The sequence below is a fragment of the Colias eurytheme genome, chromosome 8 (assembly GCF_061535395.1).
Source record: "Colias eurytheme isolate Ceu_HAF_F1 chromosome 8, ilColEury1 Martin Lab GWU primary, whole genome shotgun sequence".
Classification (NCBI taxonomy): Eukaryota; Metazoa; Arthropoda; class Insecta; order Lepidoptera; family Pieridae; genus Colias; species Colias eurytheme.
The window spans coordinates 4,973,910-4,992,407 of NC_142987.1; the positions used below are offsets into that span (position 1 = coordinate 4,973,910).

The window sequence follows — 18,498 nt, forward strand, 5'->3', positions numbered from 1 at the left end:
GTATTATTTATTAAGTTGCTTGTTAAGTGTTGCTATATTAAATATTTTAATTTTCATAAATGTTAGTGGATAAGATGAAAATAAAACATATTGGCAAGATTTATTAAAACATTTTTAATGTTCATATAATATAATGTATTCAGTTATGTCTCAGTATATTGATGTACGGTAATATTTAGCTATAGTACTTGTACATAAATAGTAAAAATAATATTATTCACAAAATACAGATCTTCAATGGCACAAATGCACTCAGATTAAGTATAGTTTGTGTACGTATCTAAATAAAATTTGTTCACAGCCTTTCCTTGTTTCATTTCTGATAAACGTGAACAAAATTAATGAATATTTTAGCAACCTATTATAGGAAAAGTTGCATTACAGGAAGTAATCGTAATAATTATGATCTAAATAAATTCAATTATTCTAGCTTCGCAAACCAGTATAGATTAATTATTGAAAAGTTGTAGATTTATTGTGCTGTTGACATTTTAATGTTTGTATTAACGTATATATATTTAACAAGAGTTCTAGGCGAAGCATTTATCATAATTTCATACCATCTTAAAAACACGAATTAAACTTATTAAAAAGACAACAACATCATTATTATAGATAAATTACAAATATACTGTATACACATAGGTATATGTATATAATCAACTTTTTCATATTGAACATTAATTTGTTCAACCTTAACTAATAATATTACCAAAGCCAAGTTACACTGACTTTCCGTTTTTCTACTCATGTGCTTCTGTCATATTATAACTATATACAAACAACATTCAAAGCCTTATCTAATACTATTTAAAGCCTTAAATATGAATTGCAATTGTAACAAATTGTAAAAAGTTATAGAAAAAATAAATTATTTCACTAATCTATTAACTAGGTGTCTTATGAGAATTGTTTATGACGCAACCATATTTATAGCCTCATCTACAACATATAGTTTAAGCATTAAGTCTGCTTCAATGCCCATGATTTAACAAAGACAATAATTAAAATGACTATAATATGGGCCATACAAAATCACTAAATGGGACATCCAAATCTTACAATACAATCCAATTCCTATCATAAATATTACACTAATATTATCACATAGCACTGGCTGTGGATTCAGAGAATCGCCAATTTCAATACTTGTTTTGTACTTGACACTTATTTGAGTCTCAACCACTTAAACTTGTTGTTTATTATAATTTAATCTCATTATTCGTGGGAGTTGTACCCGCTTCGACTTTGTTGACCTGTTGTTTCCTCGTGTCTTGCGACGAACTATTCCACCATTGCTCATCACCAGACGCCCACGCAACAAACACTAAGTTAGTTACGATAAATACCGCTAGAGTTATCCAGAACACTAAACGCCATTGGACTAGGGTGCTCTGTGAACAAAGAAACAACAATTTTGATACAGGGAATCTTATAAATGGAAAATTACAATTCACGTTAAAAGTCATCTTTTTTACAAAAATAACTAAATTTCTACCTCTAGACTAATATGCAAAGGTATGCAAAATGCAACCAAGAATCCTGTAAACTGTTAAAAATCTAGCAGACATTATTGTAATACTTGTTAACTAGTAACTAGGTACCTAGATATCTTACAATTAAATTTACAATCTAGCTAATAGTAGGAAATAATCTGATGTACTTCTGACACTATAGGTAGGTACGTAGATCTTTAGGTATTAAAAATTAAAATGCGGTTTATTCTACTTACATCAGGTGTTAGCAAGCCAACCAGGAACGGTGCTATGATGCCAGTTATCGCTCCTATGCCATTCACAATCGCCATGATTGTACCCGCGTAATTGCTGCTAAGGTCCAACGCATTTACTTTCATTCCTGGATAGAAGGCTCCCATTAACCCCATGGATGCCGTGAAAAGAATCACCACTGTTTCGGTATCACAACCGGAGTACGAAGCTAGGATCATACAAATTCCAGGACCGACGGATGCTGAAATAAAAATGTTCTAAAATAAATATTGCAAACACGGAGGCAAAATAAACAGAAATAGTTTAATCGACGAAGCTCTTGTGTAGGTATCTACGTTATCGTCAATATACGGGAAATTGTTATTGCAATGCTAATAAGTCTAGAAGCTGGGTGATCAAATCCGAAAAAACAGAGATAGAATTCAGCAGTAAAATATATTTTCTAGTTATCAGGGGTTGTTTCGTACCTATGTGCTCGTAAATTCATATTAAAAAATAATTCCTATTAGAGAGTAGAGACCGTTTATAAAACCATTTGCTGCGTTCAAGATCTAAAGGACCAACTACTATTAAATTAATGTAACTCAAACGTGAAATTTAATCACGGCTGTGTTCTAAATCAGTCAGTCAAATCGCATGAAATCAACCTTGTGGGGATAATGAATTGCATCTGCCGGAACACATCAAGAGTAAGGTGTTATGACACGCTTTCCCCTTATGATTAGTATTCCCTGGACCTTTGCGGATCTTAAGCATTGCATCGTATGCAATTATAGGAAAAAATGATTAATTTAATTACAATGCAAAGATGCAACTCAATGAAGATTGTGAGTGGACATTGAAGAACTTTAAAAAAAAATGATAGGTAGGTTAACCATGTTGCGAATAAGATAAATTTCTCTTAAGATATTTGAAAATTTATTTTAAAAATGTTTTAAAGTAAATAAGAAGAATCTTATCTACTACATAAGCAAATTTCGTATCGATGACTAATTAATATACCTATATAATATTAACGTTTGGATTATTTTTACTTTTTACATAAAAATGTAGTTAGGCACACAGGCATCATGTGAATCAATCATCGACTTACAAGATATTATGTCTATAATAATTAATGGGTTCTCGGAAAAATTATTATTGTGTAGGTATTAACATACCCATTCAAAAGTTGTTTAAGCTTAATCAACAAGTTGTTCGCCTCAATATAGGAATTTTAATGTACTGAGAGTATTTTATTTACATTCGTTTGCGTCATACTAAGTATTTACTTAGGATTTTGTATTGATAAAATTTGGAAGTATGTACTTAAGTATTTGCTCATTGTAAAGCTCGAAAAAATGTTATGCTGACATTCGCGGAATAAAATACGTATTTCGTTAAACATTTATCCAAATCTACTTACCTACTATTCAACAAAGACATACTAAAAATGTAACGAAAAAATGTAACTAAAAATACTAAAAGTGTATCAGATTCATATTCGGACTCCGTAAATTTGACCATGTCTCTGAATACAGGAAAAGGCTTAAGTGGCTTCCTATCCGTTATCGCCGGGATACCCATCTGCTGCATCTTCTATACTGTATTCTGTTTAGCCCTAAGACACCTTCTTACTTAAAGGATAACTTCGATTATTTAAGTTCTAGTCATACTCTCTCTCTTCGTTCTTCCAACTTGTTATTGCTCAGCACCCCTTTCCATCATTCTAAATATTTTAACAATTCTTTCACAGTCCGGGCTATTCATCTATGGAATACTTTACCAGAAAGTATTAGACGTGCTCAAACGCTCAGCTCTTTTAAAGTATTGCTAAAAGATCACTACTTTTCCTTGCTATAGTTTTTTTTTTATTATCATCCTTTTTTTTTCCTTACTTTATGTTTTGCTTGCTGACGTCATCAAATATTGTTTTTTATAAATTTATTGTCTTTGTGCTATAGTATATGTATGTTTATGTATTCTATTTATATAATATGTATGTATATGTTTATTATATGTATATCATATGTATGTTTATGTGTATTTTATTTATTTTTATTATAATTTATGCATTTATGTATACATATACGTATAGTAGGTATATTTGATACATAAATAATTTTATTTATTTATTAGGTATAATTATTATCATTATTTTTTTTTTCTCTTCTTTTTGCACTATCCCATTAACATCATACATTTCCTTTCCCATCAGGTTGCCTGGTAGAGATTGCTGCTTAGCAATAAGGCCGCCTCTTGTACAAACTATGCCTTCCCTTTGTATTTTAATGTTATTTTTGTCCTAATCTTGTTTGTGCAATAAAGTGTTATAAATAAATAAATAAATAAATAAAAATATAATATACAAACTGCTTACCGATAGTGGTAAAAGTCTTCCTAGCGTTCGTAACAGTGAGCCATTGCTTCTTGACCATCTTGTCACACATCCATCCAAAGATAATGGAACTTATCCACATAACCAAGTATGGTAAAGCAGCCAATGTACCAGTTCTGTGAATATCGAACTTCAATACTCCAGTCATGTATTTCGGAAGATCTGTTACCATGGTGAAATAGCCGTAATCGTGCCCAATCTGTAAATAAAATTTATTACCATAAAATTTAGTTAAATGACGCAGTCAATTTAATTGTTCTTATCACACAATACATAAAACCTTTCTATCTGTCTGTCCCTAAGCATGCTTACATCTTTAAAGTACGCAAAGGCTTTTGATGAAGTTTTTTGAAATAGAGTCAAGAGGGATAATTTAGTAAGTATTTAATTTCTTAAGTTTTAGACAATGCGGACGAAGTTGCAGGCGAAGAGCTAGTCTATTAAAATCTCGAATGCAAATATTCTTGAATTCAGGAAATAAATCAAACTAGACATACAATATAGGCCTTTTAACAATAGTCACGGTTGAACGAGGAAGTGATTGAAATACCTAGTTAATTGAAATTAAACGTCGAATCGACGAAAATAGATTGATCAATGATCAATATAGAAAAATCATTGCATGAATATTTCTTTGTGAATTTGCTACGCGAACGATATGGCATGTAAAATATAGAGAAACAATTAAAATTGGGTTGGTACCTAATATTTGTCACTAGGTAGACCGTACTACAGTCAAATTAATAATAAGGCACTCGAAGCTTCTTTTTTTTCTTCAAGATCACAAAGATAATAAGAATAAAAAATGTGTTTATTGCCTTGTTAATGTAACTAAATTCTAATTTCCAAAAAAACTGCTCATTTCCTGCAGAAAAAATATTTTCTTACTGATCCCGGCATAATTATTCCATACCGTTCACGTATAGAAAATATAACAAGAGGTTACTACAAAGCTGATTAACTGGCACTTGGCAGATGTGTTTACCTGTGCACAGACGAGCGCCCAAAGAGGAACGGACGTACAAATAGCTTTCCAAGGAATCGCAGAGGGTTGAGTGTTGTGATGTCTTCCCAGAGCTTCTTCTAGATATTTCTTTTCTTTATCCGAAATGTAGGGATGGGATTCCGGATCATTGTAACATAATAATGCCTGAAATTAAGATCAAAATATATAATAGATATCATACCGGCTAAACTTCTTTGAGTGGATAGTAATAAAAATCGTCAATAAAAAGAAAGAGCAGAAATTTAAAACAATAAAACGATATAAATGGATTTAATAAACCTTTCCATTTTATTCTAACGCAATAAAGTTTAAAACATCCATATCATTGTCGCTAAAAATAGATCTTACCCATAAAATGAACCATAAGATCCCAATACTGCCAAACAAATAGAACACGGATTGCCAATCTCCTGTTTCCTTAATAACTAGGCCTGACAAGAACGTTCCCGCGATGTTTCCAATTTGCGCTCCTCCAAACACAAGAGAGCCCATTCGACCTCTCTCTGAGACGGGTGCCCATCGTGCTAGCATCGCGTTTAAAGCTGGGAATGTCGTACCCTGCAAAAAGGATGAATTAAAATCTAATTTATCACAAGATAACATAAATTTCATTTAATTTCATTCCTATATTTACGCTTATGTAAATTTTATTTACATTATCGTAAATATAGGAAATAGGAATGAAAACTGAAGTCAAATTATACTATCGTTAAAAATATAGACTTGGGATAGCTCTATCTAGCTTTTTGTTCAGAAAGGTAGTCTGTTTCTTTTCAGAACCTAACGGAAATTTTTGTTTCTGCTATAGACAGGCAGACAATAGCTGTTGTATGTAGGCTAATTATTCAAGTGGGGAATGAATCGGAGCAAAAACAAAATCACACTGTTATCTATAGGATGACTGTGTAGTTAGCGTTTTATTCAAGATCCATTTACAATATTACCTAAAAACTGTATAATTGCCTTTCAATGCGATTGCCATAAACTTTTAGGTCGTATCAATAATTACCTAGGTTTCCGCCCGCGGCTTCGCCCGCGCAGTCAAAGAAAAACCCGCATAGTTCCCGTTCCCGTGGGATTTCCGGGATTGCGTCATTTTCCCGGGACAAAAAGTAGCCTATGTCCTTTCTCGGGTATCAAAATATCTCCATACCAAATTTCATGAAAATTGGTTCAGTAGTTTAGGCGTGATTGATTAACAGACAGACAGGCAGAGTTACTTTCGCATTTATAATATTAGTATGGTTATTATTATTTATATCAGCATATATTAATATTAAATAGTTTCGCATTAAAATTCTCACCTTGACAAATTACACGTAGCATGTTGTAATGCAACAGTTAACTTAAAATAAATGAGTATTAGGGACAGGAAGTTAGCGTTCGACTGGTTCGCATAAAGCCTTAGTTCACTAGTGAATTCGCCCTCAAATTCCATTCCAATATCACAACGATATGATTCATTTAAATATAGCTTCGATTGGCATATAATATGCTAGCACATTAAATGACCATTAATATAGTTAGGAAACATTTTTTTTTTATGGTAAAAACAATTAGGAAACTATTTAGAAAAACAATTACCTCGCCGAGTCCTTCAAGAACTCGCAATATAATGAGCCCTGTTGCGCCACCCATATTAACAGTCCAAGGTGTGAGTAAGGTGAATACTGCAGTGCTGAGGACTCCGAATCCTAAAGAGTATTTCCCTCCAAATCGTTCTGCTAACATGCCGCCAGGTAAATGCGTCACAATGTAACCATAATAGAAGGAACTGAGAATTATGCCTTGCGTCTCTTCATCCCAATTGTATCCGCTGACTTCCTAAAATAGAATCACTTTTTAGAAGGTCATATTGTGTAATTACTTTGTAATACAAGGAATTAGATTCATAAACGTAAAAATTTAATGCATTTAATTGTGCCAAATTGTTCATAGGTAAGTACCTACAACAATTTTAATAAAAAGACAACACATAGAGAATAATAGAGTTCCTAATTAACAACCCTAAAAAGGTTAAACGAAAAATAAAAAAAATGTCAATAAATATAAATAGGTAAGTCAACCGGGGCAAATGCAACTAAAAAATAACAAGTTTCAAGTTTGATCGGTTGCAGTTATCTCCTTTTATATTTGGTCATTTATTTGACCCATTTAGTGATTTTTGTATTTATTCAAGATTATTTTCAACCAATCAAGCAATACAGTAGTCTTATAAATAACTGGTAATGAGAATATTTCCTAAAATTGGTAGAAAAAGTTACATTAACCCCTAGTCGGGGGTAAATGCAACTAACTGCCATAGCTCTTCTTCTATTTCATATAAAACAACGAATATAGAATATATTTATGAGATTTCATGTTATTCATAGGATTTTGAACTGGATTACCGTGTAGCAAGAACGAGTTTTCAGGAAAAATCTTATTTTTCTGATTGTGGGGCAAATGCAACTATTTGTTAGAGAATTAGTGTGGGGAATGCAAAAAACTTATTCATCGATATATTTTTATTATTCTATATATATATACAATAACGTTATCTATACAATAACGTTGCGATCGTAGATGGCGCCGCATTATTTAGAGGGAAAACTCATGTACCTACTTTGATTTACCACTTTAAATCGCAACAAAAAAAATAACAGTGTACTACCTACTAAGTCAATTTTAGTTTTTGGTCAGAACAAATAATATTCTTTGTGTTAAATATTGTTTAAAACGTAAACCAAACAAAATACGTTTATTAGTTAATCAACCGTTTACTAAAAATTACTTGAACAATCACAGAACTATCCTACCTATCGTTTTTAGTTACTTATATTCTTTAACCACGCTTTATCTAATTTGAATTTTACTTATGAACCCGTCTCTGGGTATAATATCGAAGAAATAATCGATGGTTCTTCTTTAATTAATCATAAAGAAAGTATATTTTGACTACCAAGAAGGATACCTACATAATAAAAATATCGACACTGTCACATCACTAGTGTTTTTAGTTTCATACAAAAATATAAGGGGCTATTGTAACTAACCTCACAGTTGCAATAACCCCACAGTGAAATTTTCATGAGGCAATTGTAACTGCATCAATAACACAAAATAGAGTCAACTAACGCACTAAAAATATAAATGAAATAAGCTTAACGGCTTGTGATAATCGTGTCCAATCAAAAACACCTGCAAAAAATCACTCCTAAACAATTTTTTTGTCTGCAAAACTCGACACCTGTTTTTACGCACAACAACTTCAAAATAGCGGTTTGACACAATGGCCTATCAATCAAATAGTTTTCATCGTAGGGGCACCATCTATTACTTGTAAGATTTATTAGTCGTTGAGTTATTGAATCATAGGTGGCGATTTATTACAACAACTCTAATAAATTAGTTATGATAACTAGTTGCAATAGCCCCATAGTTGCATTTGCCCCGGTTGACCTATTCGTAATTAGAATAATATAATTTTTATCATAATATATTTATGAAAAAATTCTATACTGTTTTAGATATTATGTAAGTTTTTGATACCTCTATAAATAAAAATGACACTAACCTACATTACTAAATATTAAATCAAACTTTTTTACGCTCGTGCTTTGTAAAAACCATTGTAAGTACTTTTTTTGTTAATGTCGTTTACAAAGTAAATGTTGCGTTGCAAGTATTCAGTATTGGGTTTAGTAATTGAAGATTGCGTCTAGTTAATTTCGCTTCTTTATAAGCCAGTGTTAGTCACACTCGAGCTTTGTTGGTCAGGGTCGATCGGTGGTTACTTTCAACTTAAAACCGAGATATTTATTAAAATATAGGCTTAAATTTGCAATGTTGATATAATTATAATCTTGCTCTAGATGACTAAATTGAGAGAAAATATAGAATTAATTTTTCCACTATATCACATAATATGTTACCAATAAGTCCAATAACACCAATATTCGTAATTAAACATACAATTTACCTACCCTATCGCATTCTCCTCACAAACTATTACTACTTACTACACTTTCCTATGCGATGAGTATTAGAAACAAACATATTAGAGATAGAAAGTTTGCATCACTTTATTGTTCCTCGTCTGAAACGAAAGAACTTACCATAGGATCAGTGGTAATATCGTCAACTTCAGCAGGGCAGGAACCATCTTCGTACGCTGGTGAGGAGGCATGCCGCCGCACCATTTGAGTGATTGCAATGTTGAGGCAGACTCTCATCGTGTACGCGTTGGCCACAGCCAGAAAACCCATGATCGCCATCACCCATCGTTGTGGTATCACGAAAACTGGACAAAAAAATGTTTTATTTATTTCTCTGTATATCATTTTCTCTTAAATAAATTGTTTGAAATTGTTTGAGTGTTTGTTTTTGGTATAAAATAATAATTATGATGTAGAGGTATACCGTATAGGTGTGGTATAGGTTATAATATAATATGGAGAGATATCTAATATTATATTTGATATATACTGGAATAGAATACATAGTTAAGGTTTTTATGTGTTGAATATGTATGTTAGTTCTTACAGTAACATAGAGTTCAGGCGTACGTTACGACGTTTTCTCGTGACTTTTTATATCTACTAAACCACACGCTGTTATTATGATCATGTATTTTCTTCGTCATAAGAAATTGTGATATATTTTGCAACCTTTTACAACAAGTAACAATTGTAAATTAAAAACTAGCTGTATGTTACTTCCAAAAGAAACAGCATCATAAGAACAGCATTCGCAAGTAAAATTCATGAATTTTACTTGGCTTAATTTATTATTAACTCATGAGTATAAGTATAAATTTAAGTATTAATGGCTCTATGTTTAAGTAGGTAGGATTTAGGAAGTAGGTAATGATTGATCTCCAAATAATGAAGACCATAAATATGTCTTCGTCTATGATGTCATCGCTCTGTAATCCTTCTGAATTTGGCTCAAGCAACCGTCTTTCTTCCGTTTTCCTCTTAAATTATATTCAACTCAAGCTCTAGATTGTATGGTCTTCCTTTAATTAATGTGCTATAAATTCCGATTACAGCGTGACTGTTTTAACAATTAAAATATTTTCTTTTGTTTTAGTGTCTGTTTATTGCAATGAATTTTTATAAACAATTCGTATCTCTAATCGAGAACAATCCAGAATCTTCGCGATTATAAGTAGATACCTGTAACTTAAAATTTAAACTGCATAAATAATTTTATTAAATATATTTTATGCATGTCTGTACTCTGTATTTTCTAATCATTTGTCACCCAAAAACAAAAAAAGGTATGCACTTGCATATCTTAACCGTCTTAACCAAAATTAGTATTTAGGTATTAATGATATATGTGCATACTCCACACTTACCATGTCGTCACAGTATGAGTCTTGCAAATCTATCGACTCTAATACATAATGAATGAAATGCTTTAGGATTCATTCTACGTACACTATTACGCATAAGTAACAAACACGCTTTCAAGCTCTTTAACATCTTAGAATTCCTTAACATACATTTTTTCAAATTATTCAAGTTACCTTAAACGGCTTCGTGAAATAAGTGAAAACTATTTTTCAAAAGGATAATTTTATAACAAAATGTGTTCAAACATTTATTATTTATCGTTATTCACACATAAACTATAATTTCTTTTGAATTTCATAAAATGCACACAAGATGCAAAATTTTATTTACATTATACAGGATTCAGTAATTTAGGTGTCCACATATAATTTATGTAGAGCCAAGCTCCACGATTTGGGAAAGCGGCCAATCTTAAAGTGCAGCAGTTTTTTTTTTTTAATAAGACTACTAGATCACATTCATATTTCCTAATTATGTACCCACCTAATATATTTAATTAAAAATACTTCCAGAGAACCTTCTAATAAAGTCTTATACCTATTACTTAACTACGTAAGTATGAAAAAATAATGCACCTGTTCATATGTTCATAAGTATAAAGTCTTATTACTGTCTTAGGTCAAATTACAGGAATTCAATCACAATAGAAGAATAGAAGCGACACAATGCAAAGATTTTGTTATTACATAATTATTGTACGCTTATAATATGTGTCACCGAGCAGAGCCATACCTAACTGTTCATCCAGCCATAACATATGGGTGCGGATCAAACTTTGTCCTATGATACTGCTTAGAGAAGTCACTGCAGGCCTGTTCTTAAATATTTATTGCGGAAATAATATTTCAGGTCATATCAGGAATGCTAGACTTCAAATGATGCTTATAAACGTAGAAGTCAATCCACTGACTCGTACATAATAAAACCTTTGGTTGTTATCGATAATGGTAATTGTATTTTAAAAGTATAATTAACACGTGCTTAAGTCTAAGTTAATGTCTTGTATCTGTTGACATACTTATTATAACGCAGTTAAAAATGTAAACACTTTCTTTACGAGATAAGCATACGATTGGAAAAACTTTTCTAAGGGCTCTTTTCTCTTATCAGCTATCGGCATTCAATAGTCTCAATGTTTTGCGAACATTTAATTGCAATCTATACGCTGTTCTATTAGGTATGTAATATGTTATGCATATTTCAAAACAATAGCCTCTCTTGTTAACATACACACGAAAATGGACTTAATATTTCCGCTTTTGTTTCGGTTCAGAATAATAAGTTTGTGAATCATAACTCATAACCCCGTTAAAATTCCCGTTGACGTCCAATCAATTTGACATCGCCGAATTGCCGCCGGCATTCGCGTGTGATTTTTTGTTATTGGGAGAGACTGGTCATTTCTGTCGAGTGGGTTACCTAAATTGGCATTGGAATTGAGAAACTCGTTAGAAGTGTTAGTTTTTGCGGTGGCCCAAGTAAAGATTTCTATTGAATCGTTCTTGCATTCCGGTGTCGTACGATCCCCACCGGCCAATGGCTGTGAACCAGTTCCCCGCGGCAGACAGGCTGGCGTTGGTAATTTCGCGTCAACGGAGCTTGCATTGCAATTTAATGGCATAATAACTTCGAGGTTTCCAGGAAGAATCACATGACGTACTGCCTTTCTTTATCAAGCTATTACGATAGCGACGTGTGCGGCATTCGCGCTTTGAACTATTCTTTTATTTAAATAGGTGATCTTAAATGAATAGAGCCTTGATTAAAGTTGATTAAAAGGGTATTGTATAGAACATTTATTGCATTTCTATGACGTCAAAGTTGTATTCATTTTTTGAATTGGAAATAAAAGCTGTACTATAGTTATTGTAATCTCAAAAGGATCTGAAAAAGATATGTTTTATTGACGCAAAACGATAATTGCAATAGAAATAATTTCCTGCATTGTAAATCACGAACCTAATGAGCCACATTCCTATCATTTATTATCTTGTAATGTTTACATTTTAGATGCGTTATCCTAAGTATAAATTCCTTTCTCTGATACCTTCAAAGGAAGCTGAAATTAATTGGCAATGAATAAAAAGCGCGGTAACCAGGTATTCCTTCAACGTTGATAAGTTTTTGCAGGAATTGGTCTCGTGTTGTCTAATTGCAAGTTGCACCCGTCTGACTAGATGCAGGTCCCTTTCACCGAGATGCTGTAAATCAACTTGGCATATTAACGTATTTGTGACGTCGTATAGATGGCGTAAATGATAGATTTTCTCATACTTTGGTATCGATATCAAAGAAAGTTTACGCCGAAGAAATTAAAGGGCAAGTTGCTTGAATTTGTTTCCATAAAATATTTTTTTTAAGCAGTACATTTTGAAAAACCTGTGCTAATTTATTTGCTAGGTAAAGTAATTACACGGTGAATAAAGTTCGCGTTCATTTTTAATTAATAATATACCTTATACCTATTTGCAGAAAAATTCGAAACGGTGTAGCGTTCATTGACTTGACCTTAGAAACCAGCCAATGAAGAAATAAAGCATGTCGTTTAAAAATACCTAGAGTGAGTAGGTATTATATTTTATGTGCTATGTGAATTGTGATATCAATTATTGTTGTTAAGGTCTAATATTATATTTATTAAAATTCAAAGACACAAAAAAAATCTCTTAAAAACCATCTAAATAACGTAAATTTAAAGTCATAGATTAATAATTTATTCACCCTTAATTTGATACACTAATCACTTGAAACAATATTCACTATAATCCGTTTTATTAGTTACCTACACCAAAAGTTATTTATACATGTGGACAACAATGGAAATTGGAATCTATACTAATATTATAAAGCTGATGAGTTTGTTTGTTTGTTTGAACGCGCTAATCTCGAGAACTACTGGTCCGATTTGAAAAATTCTTTCGGTGTTAGATAGCCCATTTATAGAGGAAGGTTATAGGCTATATATCTTCAGTCTTCACGCTACGACCAACAGGAGTGGGGCCACGGGGGTGAAACCGCGCGGAGCAGCTAGTACATATATACAATTTAAATAAGAAAGATAATATGTATTATACTGCACAAATAATAACTATGATTATTATCAAAATTTTGACATTAACTAAATTTTTGTAATATTGATGTAAGTTTAAGTTTAAGATTTTGATTCAATATGATTAAAAAGATAACCAAAGTCAACTATTGCACCTGTGCAGTGATGTATGCTAAAACTAGACCAGTCATAGACACTACCTATCAATCAGAAATTATGAAATTTGCATATGAAGAACATTCTGTTTGCCGCTGCATATTAATGCAGATATAGGTATTAACACTATATAAATGTTTCTATTGCGAGTGCATGGAATTGTACTACATACTATTAATATTGTTATTTATTCGTTAATAATTATTCTTCAGGTAGGTACATTGCCGTTTACCCTGCATTCCACACACATATATCTCAAACGATTAGACCGTTGTCTTGTAAAAACTCGAGTGAGGCAAAATAAGTTCATTTAAATGAAATAAGAATATTTAAAAAATAAAATAATTTAAATTAACGGTTCTTTGATTTCGTTAGCAATTCGATGTAATTTTCCGCAATGAAATTGCTTTGTGAAATGTATTCTATTTAATTAACCGTCATAACACTAAACTATAATTATTATCTCTGTGGCAAGCGCTAACAGATAACTGTGTCACCTATCTGTATTACCACAGTTAATTTAACTTAAGTTGATAAGGTTAACTAGTTAATTTTGCCACGTGCGTACATTTTCAGAATTCAGAAAATGTAGAGAAAAACATAGCGTATTATTATCTTGTAATCCTTCATTTTAATTACGTACCTATGCATTGTATTCTTATTTTTTTATTATTTATTTATAATGCACATATTGTTTGACATTAAATAGAAATTTATTTTTATTTAAGCGGGAAATAATTTGAAGACTTATACATTAAAGCGTACAGATAAAATCTATTCAAACATATTAATAACTTCACATAGGTAATATGAAAAGGTTTAAATGATAATCAATAATTATGAAAACTCGTTAAACTATGATTAAACGGTTCACCACAATAATATATTAAACTTATTAAATAATAAACAAATTGTTTTCTTAATTAACAATACATACTCGTTTTTGTATTTATTGTTCTTAAATAAAAGTACATATTAAGTTCTTAAGTAAAATGACATATTAAAAAACGAAAATTAATAAAATAAAAAAACCGTTCAAAATATAGAGTTCGGATACTCGTACTAAAACTTTTGAATGCAGGCATTTAATTACAGGCATTTGGTGCAATCATCTAAAAATCTAGCTTATCGTAAAATTGGTGCCGCATCGGAAAAAATGTATGCACTTACATAACTTAGATTCCATAGAATGATCAACATAAGTGAAGGCAATGACATACATACCTACATTTGGACACAGATTAAAAACACGCGAAAAAATTGTTACACTAACTGTATTATGTAAATATATTTAAATATATATCGTTTAAACGATATTTATTATTTAATCCGTTTAATTACTCTTTAACTTTGGTACTAGGTAACTGCAGTGTAGATAAAAAAGTCGTTAATAATACAGATCAAAAAATCTTTTGATATTGACCATATATTGACAGAGAAAATTATCATATAAATTAGAACTAAATAATACATTGTTTATTGATTGTAAATTAACTTAAATTTGTAGACAGTAAATTATTTGTCGCTCTTCAAAACAGGATTAGAGAGCTTATTTTAACTTAACATTTCTTTTTTAATATTTTATGCGCTCATTTTAAATAAAATTTTATAGTAATCCTGCAAATAGGCGGCATTTACCTAATAAAATTAATCTAAGATTATCTCTGAATATTCCTTTTAATTACCTACTAATTTAAAAAAAAGACAAACCGCACTAATAAAATATTTAAAACTCACGTTTCGACAAAATTAACTGCCAACCGGTCAACATTGTGTCTGTTCAATAAACATACAACAGCACTGAATGTTCTAAGACTGTCCGTCACGTTAACAGATCCTCTGGGAACACAAAATAAAATGTTCGAAATCGATCGTCGAGTTAGAAGCCGCGGCGCGTGTCGGCCGTCATACGCGACGACATAGCCTACAATTAAGCGCCCGCGCATAAACCTCGCCTCTATATACTGACTGCTTCCAATCGGCTAACTTGTTCAGTCAACAACTGTACTGAAAATCCGAACTCCATAGACGACTTCATTAATCGACAATTAATATTGAACTTAGCTGCGATCGTTATGTCACTGACAATCTTCCGCTCCAAACGGGGCAATATTAGGTGGGTTGCACTTATTAAAACTTGATTTTATGTAATTGAAATGTTCATGTATCTTGCGATTTGAATGTAACCGGACACATGTCGATTTTAAGAAAACAATTATTACTAAATTGAAAGTCGACCGTTGTTTTTTTATAGTCTATGATTCCATTTCCTTGTTAATAAAACGTTACTGAATGAGGGTATCTAATGTGTTCAAATTAAATTTGATACGTAAAGTTCACTCAAAGTAAGAGCACAGAATACATAATGGGCCACATTTTTCTGCAAGGACGATACGCAACGAAGATTGACAACATTAATCAAATTGACTTAAAGTAATTTTATTATTTTGGATTTGTGATTATCGTTTTTCGTAGAAAATGGTTAGATATTGTGCTGTTTACGGATGTATTTCATCAGAAAAACGCGAATTTTTTTGTACGCTAGTCACAAATGTGCCAACTATAAAGCGTTAACACACACATTTGCAGTCTCTACAGTGTTACTGTCAAAACGATAATTTTGTATGGAGTGTCCGGGGTGTGGTAAGAGTTAAATCAGATGGAGCGAGTGTCATAATTTTACGACACTAGAGGCTGCGATAGTAAGTGCCTGTGAAATGATTAATTGTCACAAGCACTAAAGATACGATAATTAACGTGAACTCTAGCAGGAGAAACTAAACGAGAGCTGTAAGTTATGGCGCGGAAACTTCCACGTAAATTATAATTGTATAGTCATACAAAGTCTTACTATTATTCTAAATATTACACTTTTATTTGACCCCTTATTTCTAAACGTTTTTAAGTTTCAGTGTGTCAATTCTAAACAAATATTAGAGAAACATTTTTATTAATAAGTGTTATAACTTATAACTTATAATTTAATATTAAGGAGTTTTTATAAAATATTAGCTTCGCCCGCGCAGTCAAAGAAAAATCCGCATAGTTCCCGTTCCCGTAGGATTTCCGGGATAAAACCTATCCTATTTCCTGGGGTAAAAAGTAGCCTATGTCCTTTCTCGGGTATCAAAATATCTCTATACCAAATTTCATACAAATTGGTTCAGTAGATATAATATTATATGAAAGAATAATAATTATTTTGAGTAGGTACACATAGTAAATATAATATAGCACCTTTTGGCAAGACGCTTTATAACATGAAATTCGCAAGACATTCGCCATATAGTTTCCAAGTTCAAAGAAATATTCTCAATGTAATGTATAAAAACAATAAATTAAACATTGCAATGATAAAAACGTCTCTTCTTTGCTTATAAGGATGTCGTTATTACAAGTTGACATGAAGGATAACAACCAAACGGGTCCTTTTAATTTTCAACTCAATGATGATATTTGTTATTACATAATGTAAGCGTGTAATATATGTACCATTTATAGTATGATGCAATGTAAACTTGAATAGCAGCCTACTCTATATGTAAATAAATAAAATAGGTATTATACGGATTAAACATTCGTGCGAAAATCTTATATCGTATTGTATTTATGAAAAACGTGTTTTAAATTAAAACATAAACTAGTTTAGGTACTTTGATTAACTGTTTAATATAAATAGCACATTATTAATATAATTTAGAAAACATTAAAATTAAGTCCGGTTTTTTGGAAGGCCAAAAGTATCTCATACCTAAATCTCTTTTCGGGGCTATAAATTTTGTAATATTAAAATTACGTTAAGTATCATTTCATCCTGTATATTTTAATATTTTTCCCATGATAAATATGGTGTGCAAATTATAAAAAGTGCTATTAAACCTTTGGCAATAATAGTAGAAACTATAAATGTAACAGTGCTCTACAAATATTGTGACTGAAATATTGCATCACGTTTTTTTCTTATTGTAGAGGTCACGATGTGACAAGTGCATAAAGACTTTATAAAAACATTTGTAACTAGCCCTACCAACTAGGATAACGACATAAACAAAATATAAATATGTATATAAAAAAACTCTACATACTTATAAAATCACTGAAATGATGTAAGTATCTTCTTATAAATTTTAATTATAGATAGATATTTATAAAGATAGAATAATTGAACTTTTCACGTGCATAAAATAAATTCTAAAATCTATTATATTTGTATAAATAAATTGTTATATACCTTCGACTAGAGGCCAATTAAAATCCAAAAGATGTTTTTTCGGAAAGTGGAGTTCCGAAATATTAGTCGAGGTAGAGATAAATGTTTTATTTTACTTTGTTTAATTTGGATTTTATAACCGGTTCATGAAGATTTACAACATTTCAATAGCTAACAACACATTATATTATCGCCTTAACCTTCTATAAAGATGTATAATGTTTATCGACATTATTACCAGGAATAAGTGCTTCCTAAAGGCTAAATTGTCAACTAATATAAATGTTTGCATTTATATACAGTATTTTATTAAATTTTGATAACATAACAAACATAAATAACTTCAGAATGTATTTCGTTTCCATTGGAAAACTTTCATTCATCTCAATTAGAATGAAAAATTGCAATACCTACTTGTAGAGAAACAAAATCACGATGCAAGTAGAGCCCTTTATATAGGCGAGAATATAAACTTTCTGTAATTCAATACAAGCTGAACTTCTGTGACCGTTTATTTGACAAATGCTAATACCTACGTTACGTTTTGGCAAATCGTTTTGGTTTCCTTTGAGAAATCGTGTACAATACAAGGTTATTGTATTGACCCTGTAACTTAGTTGCTATTTGA

At 31.3% G+C, this 18,498-nt stretch overlaps 1 protein-coding gene across 1 annotated transcript; it reads right to left on the reverse strand.

The window, feature by feature from the left end:
* Positions 1-95: 95 nt before the first annotated feature.
* LOC149906458 (dietary and metabolic glutamate transporter-like) lies at positions 96-15,683 on the reverse strand. The gene is made up of 8 exons (XM_090104584.1): positions 15,398-15,683; positions 9,211-9,395; positions 6,698-6,937; positions 5,462-5,671; positions 5,093-5,257; positions 4,090-4,306; positions 1,733-1,971; positions 96-1,394 (listed from the first exon to the last, which is right to left on the reverse strand). The coding sequence occupies exons 1-8, from the start codon at positions 15,429-15,431 to the stop codon at positions 1,203-1,205; spliced, it is 1,482 nt and encodes a 493-aa protein (XP_089960710.1). The 5' UTR covers positions 15,432-15,683; the 3' UTR covers positions 96-1,202.
* Positions 15,684-18,498: the final 2,815 nt, after the last annotated feature.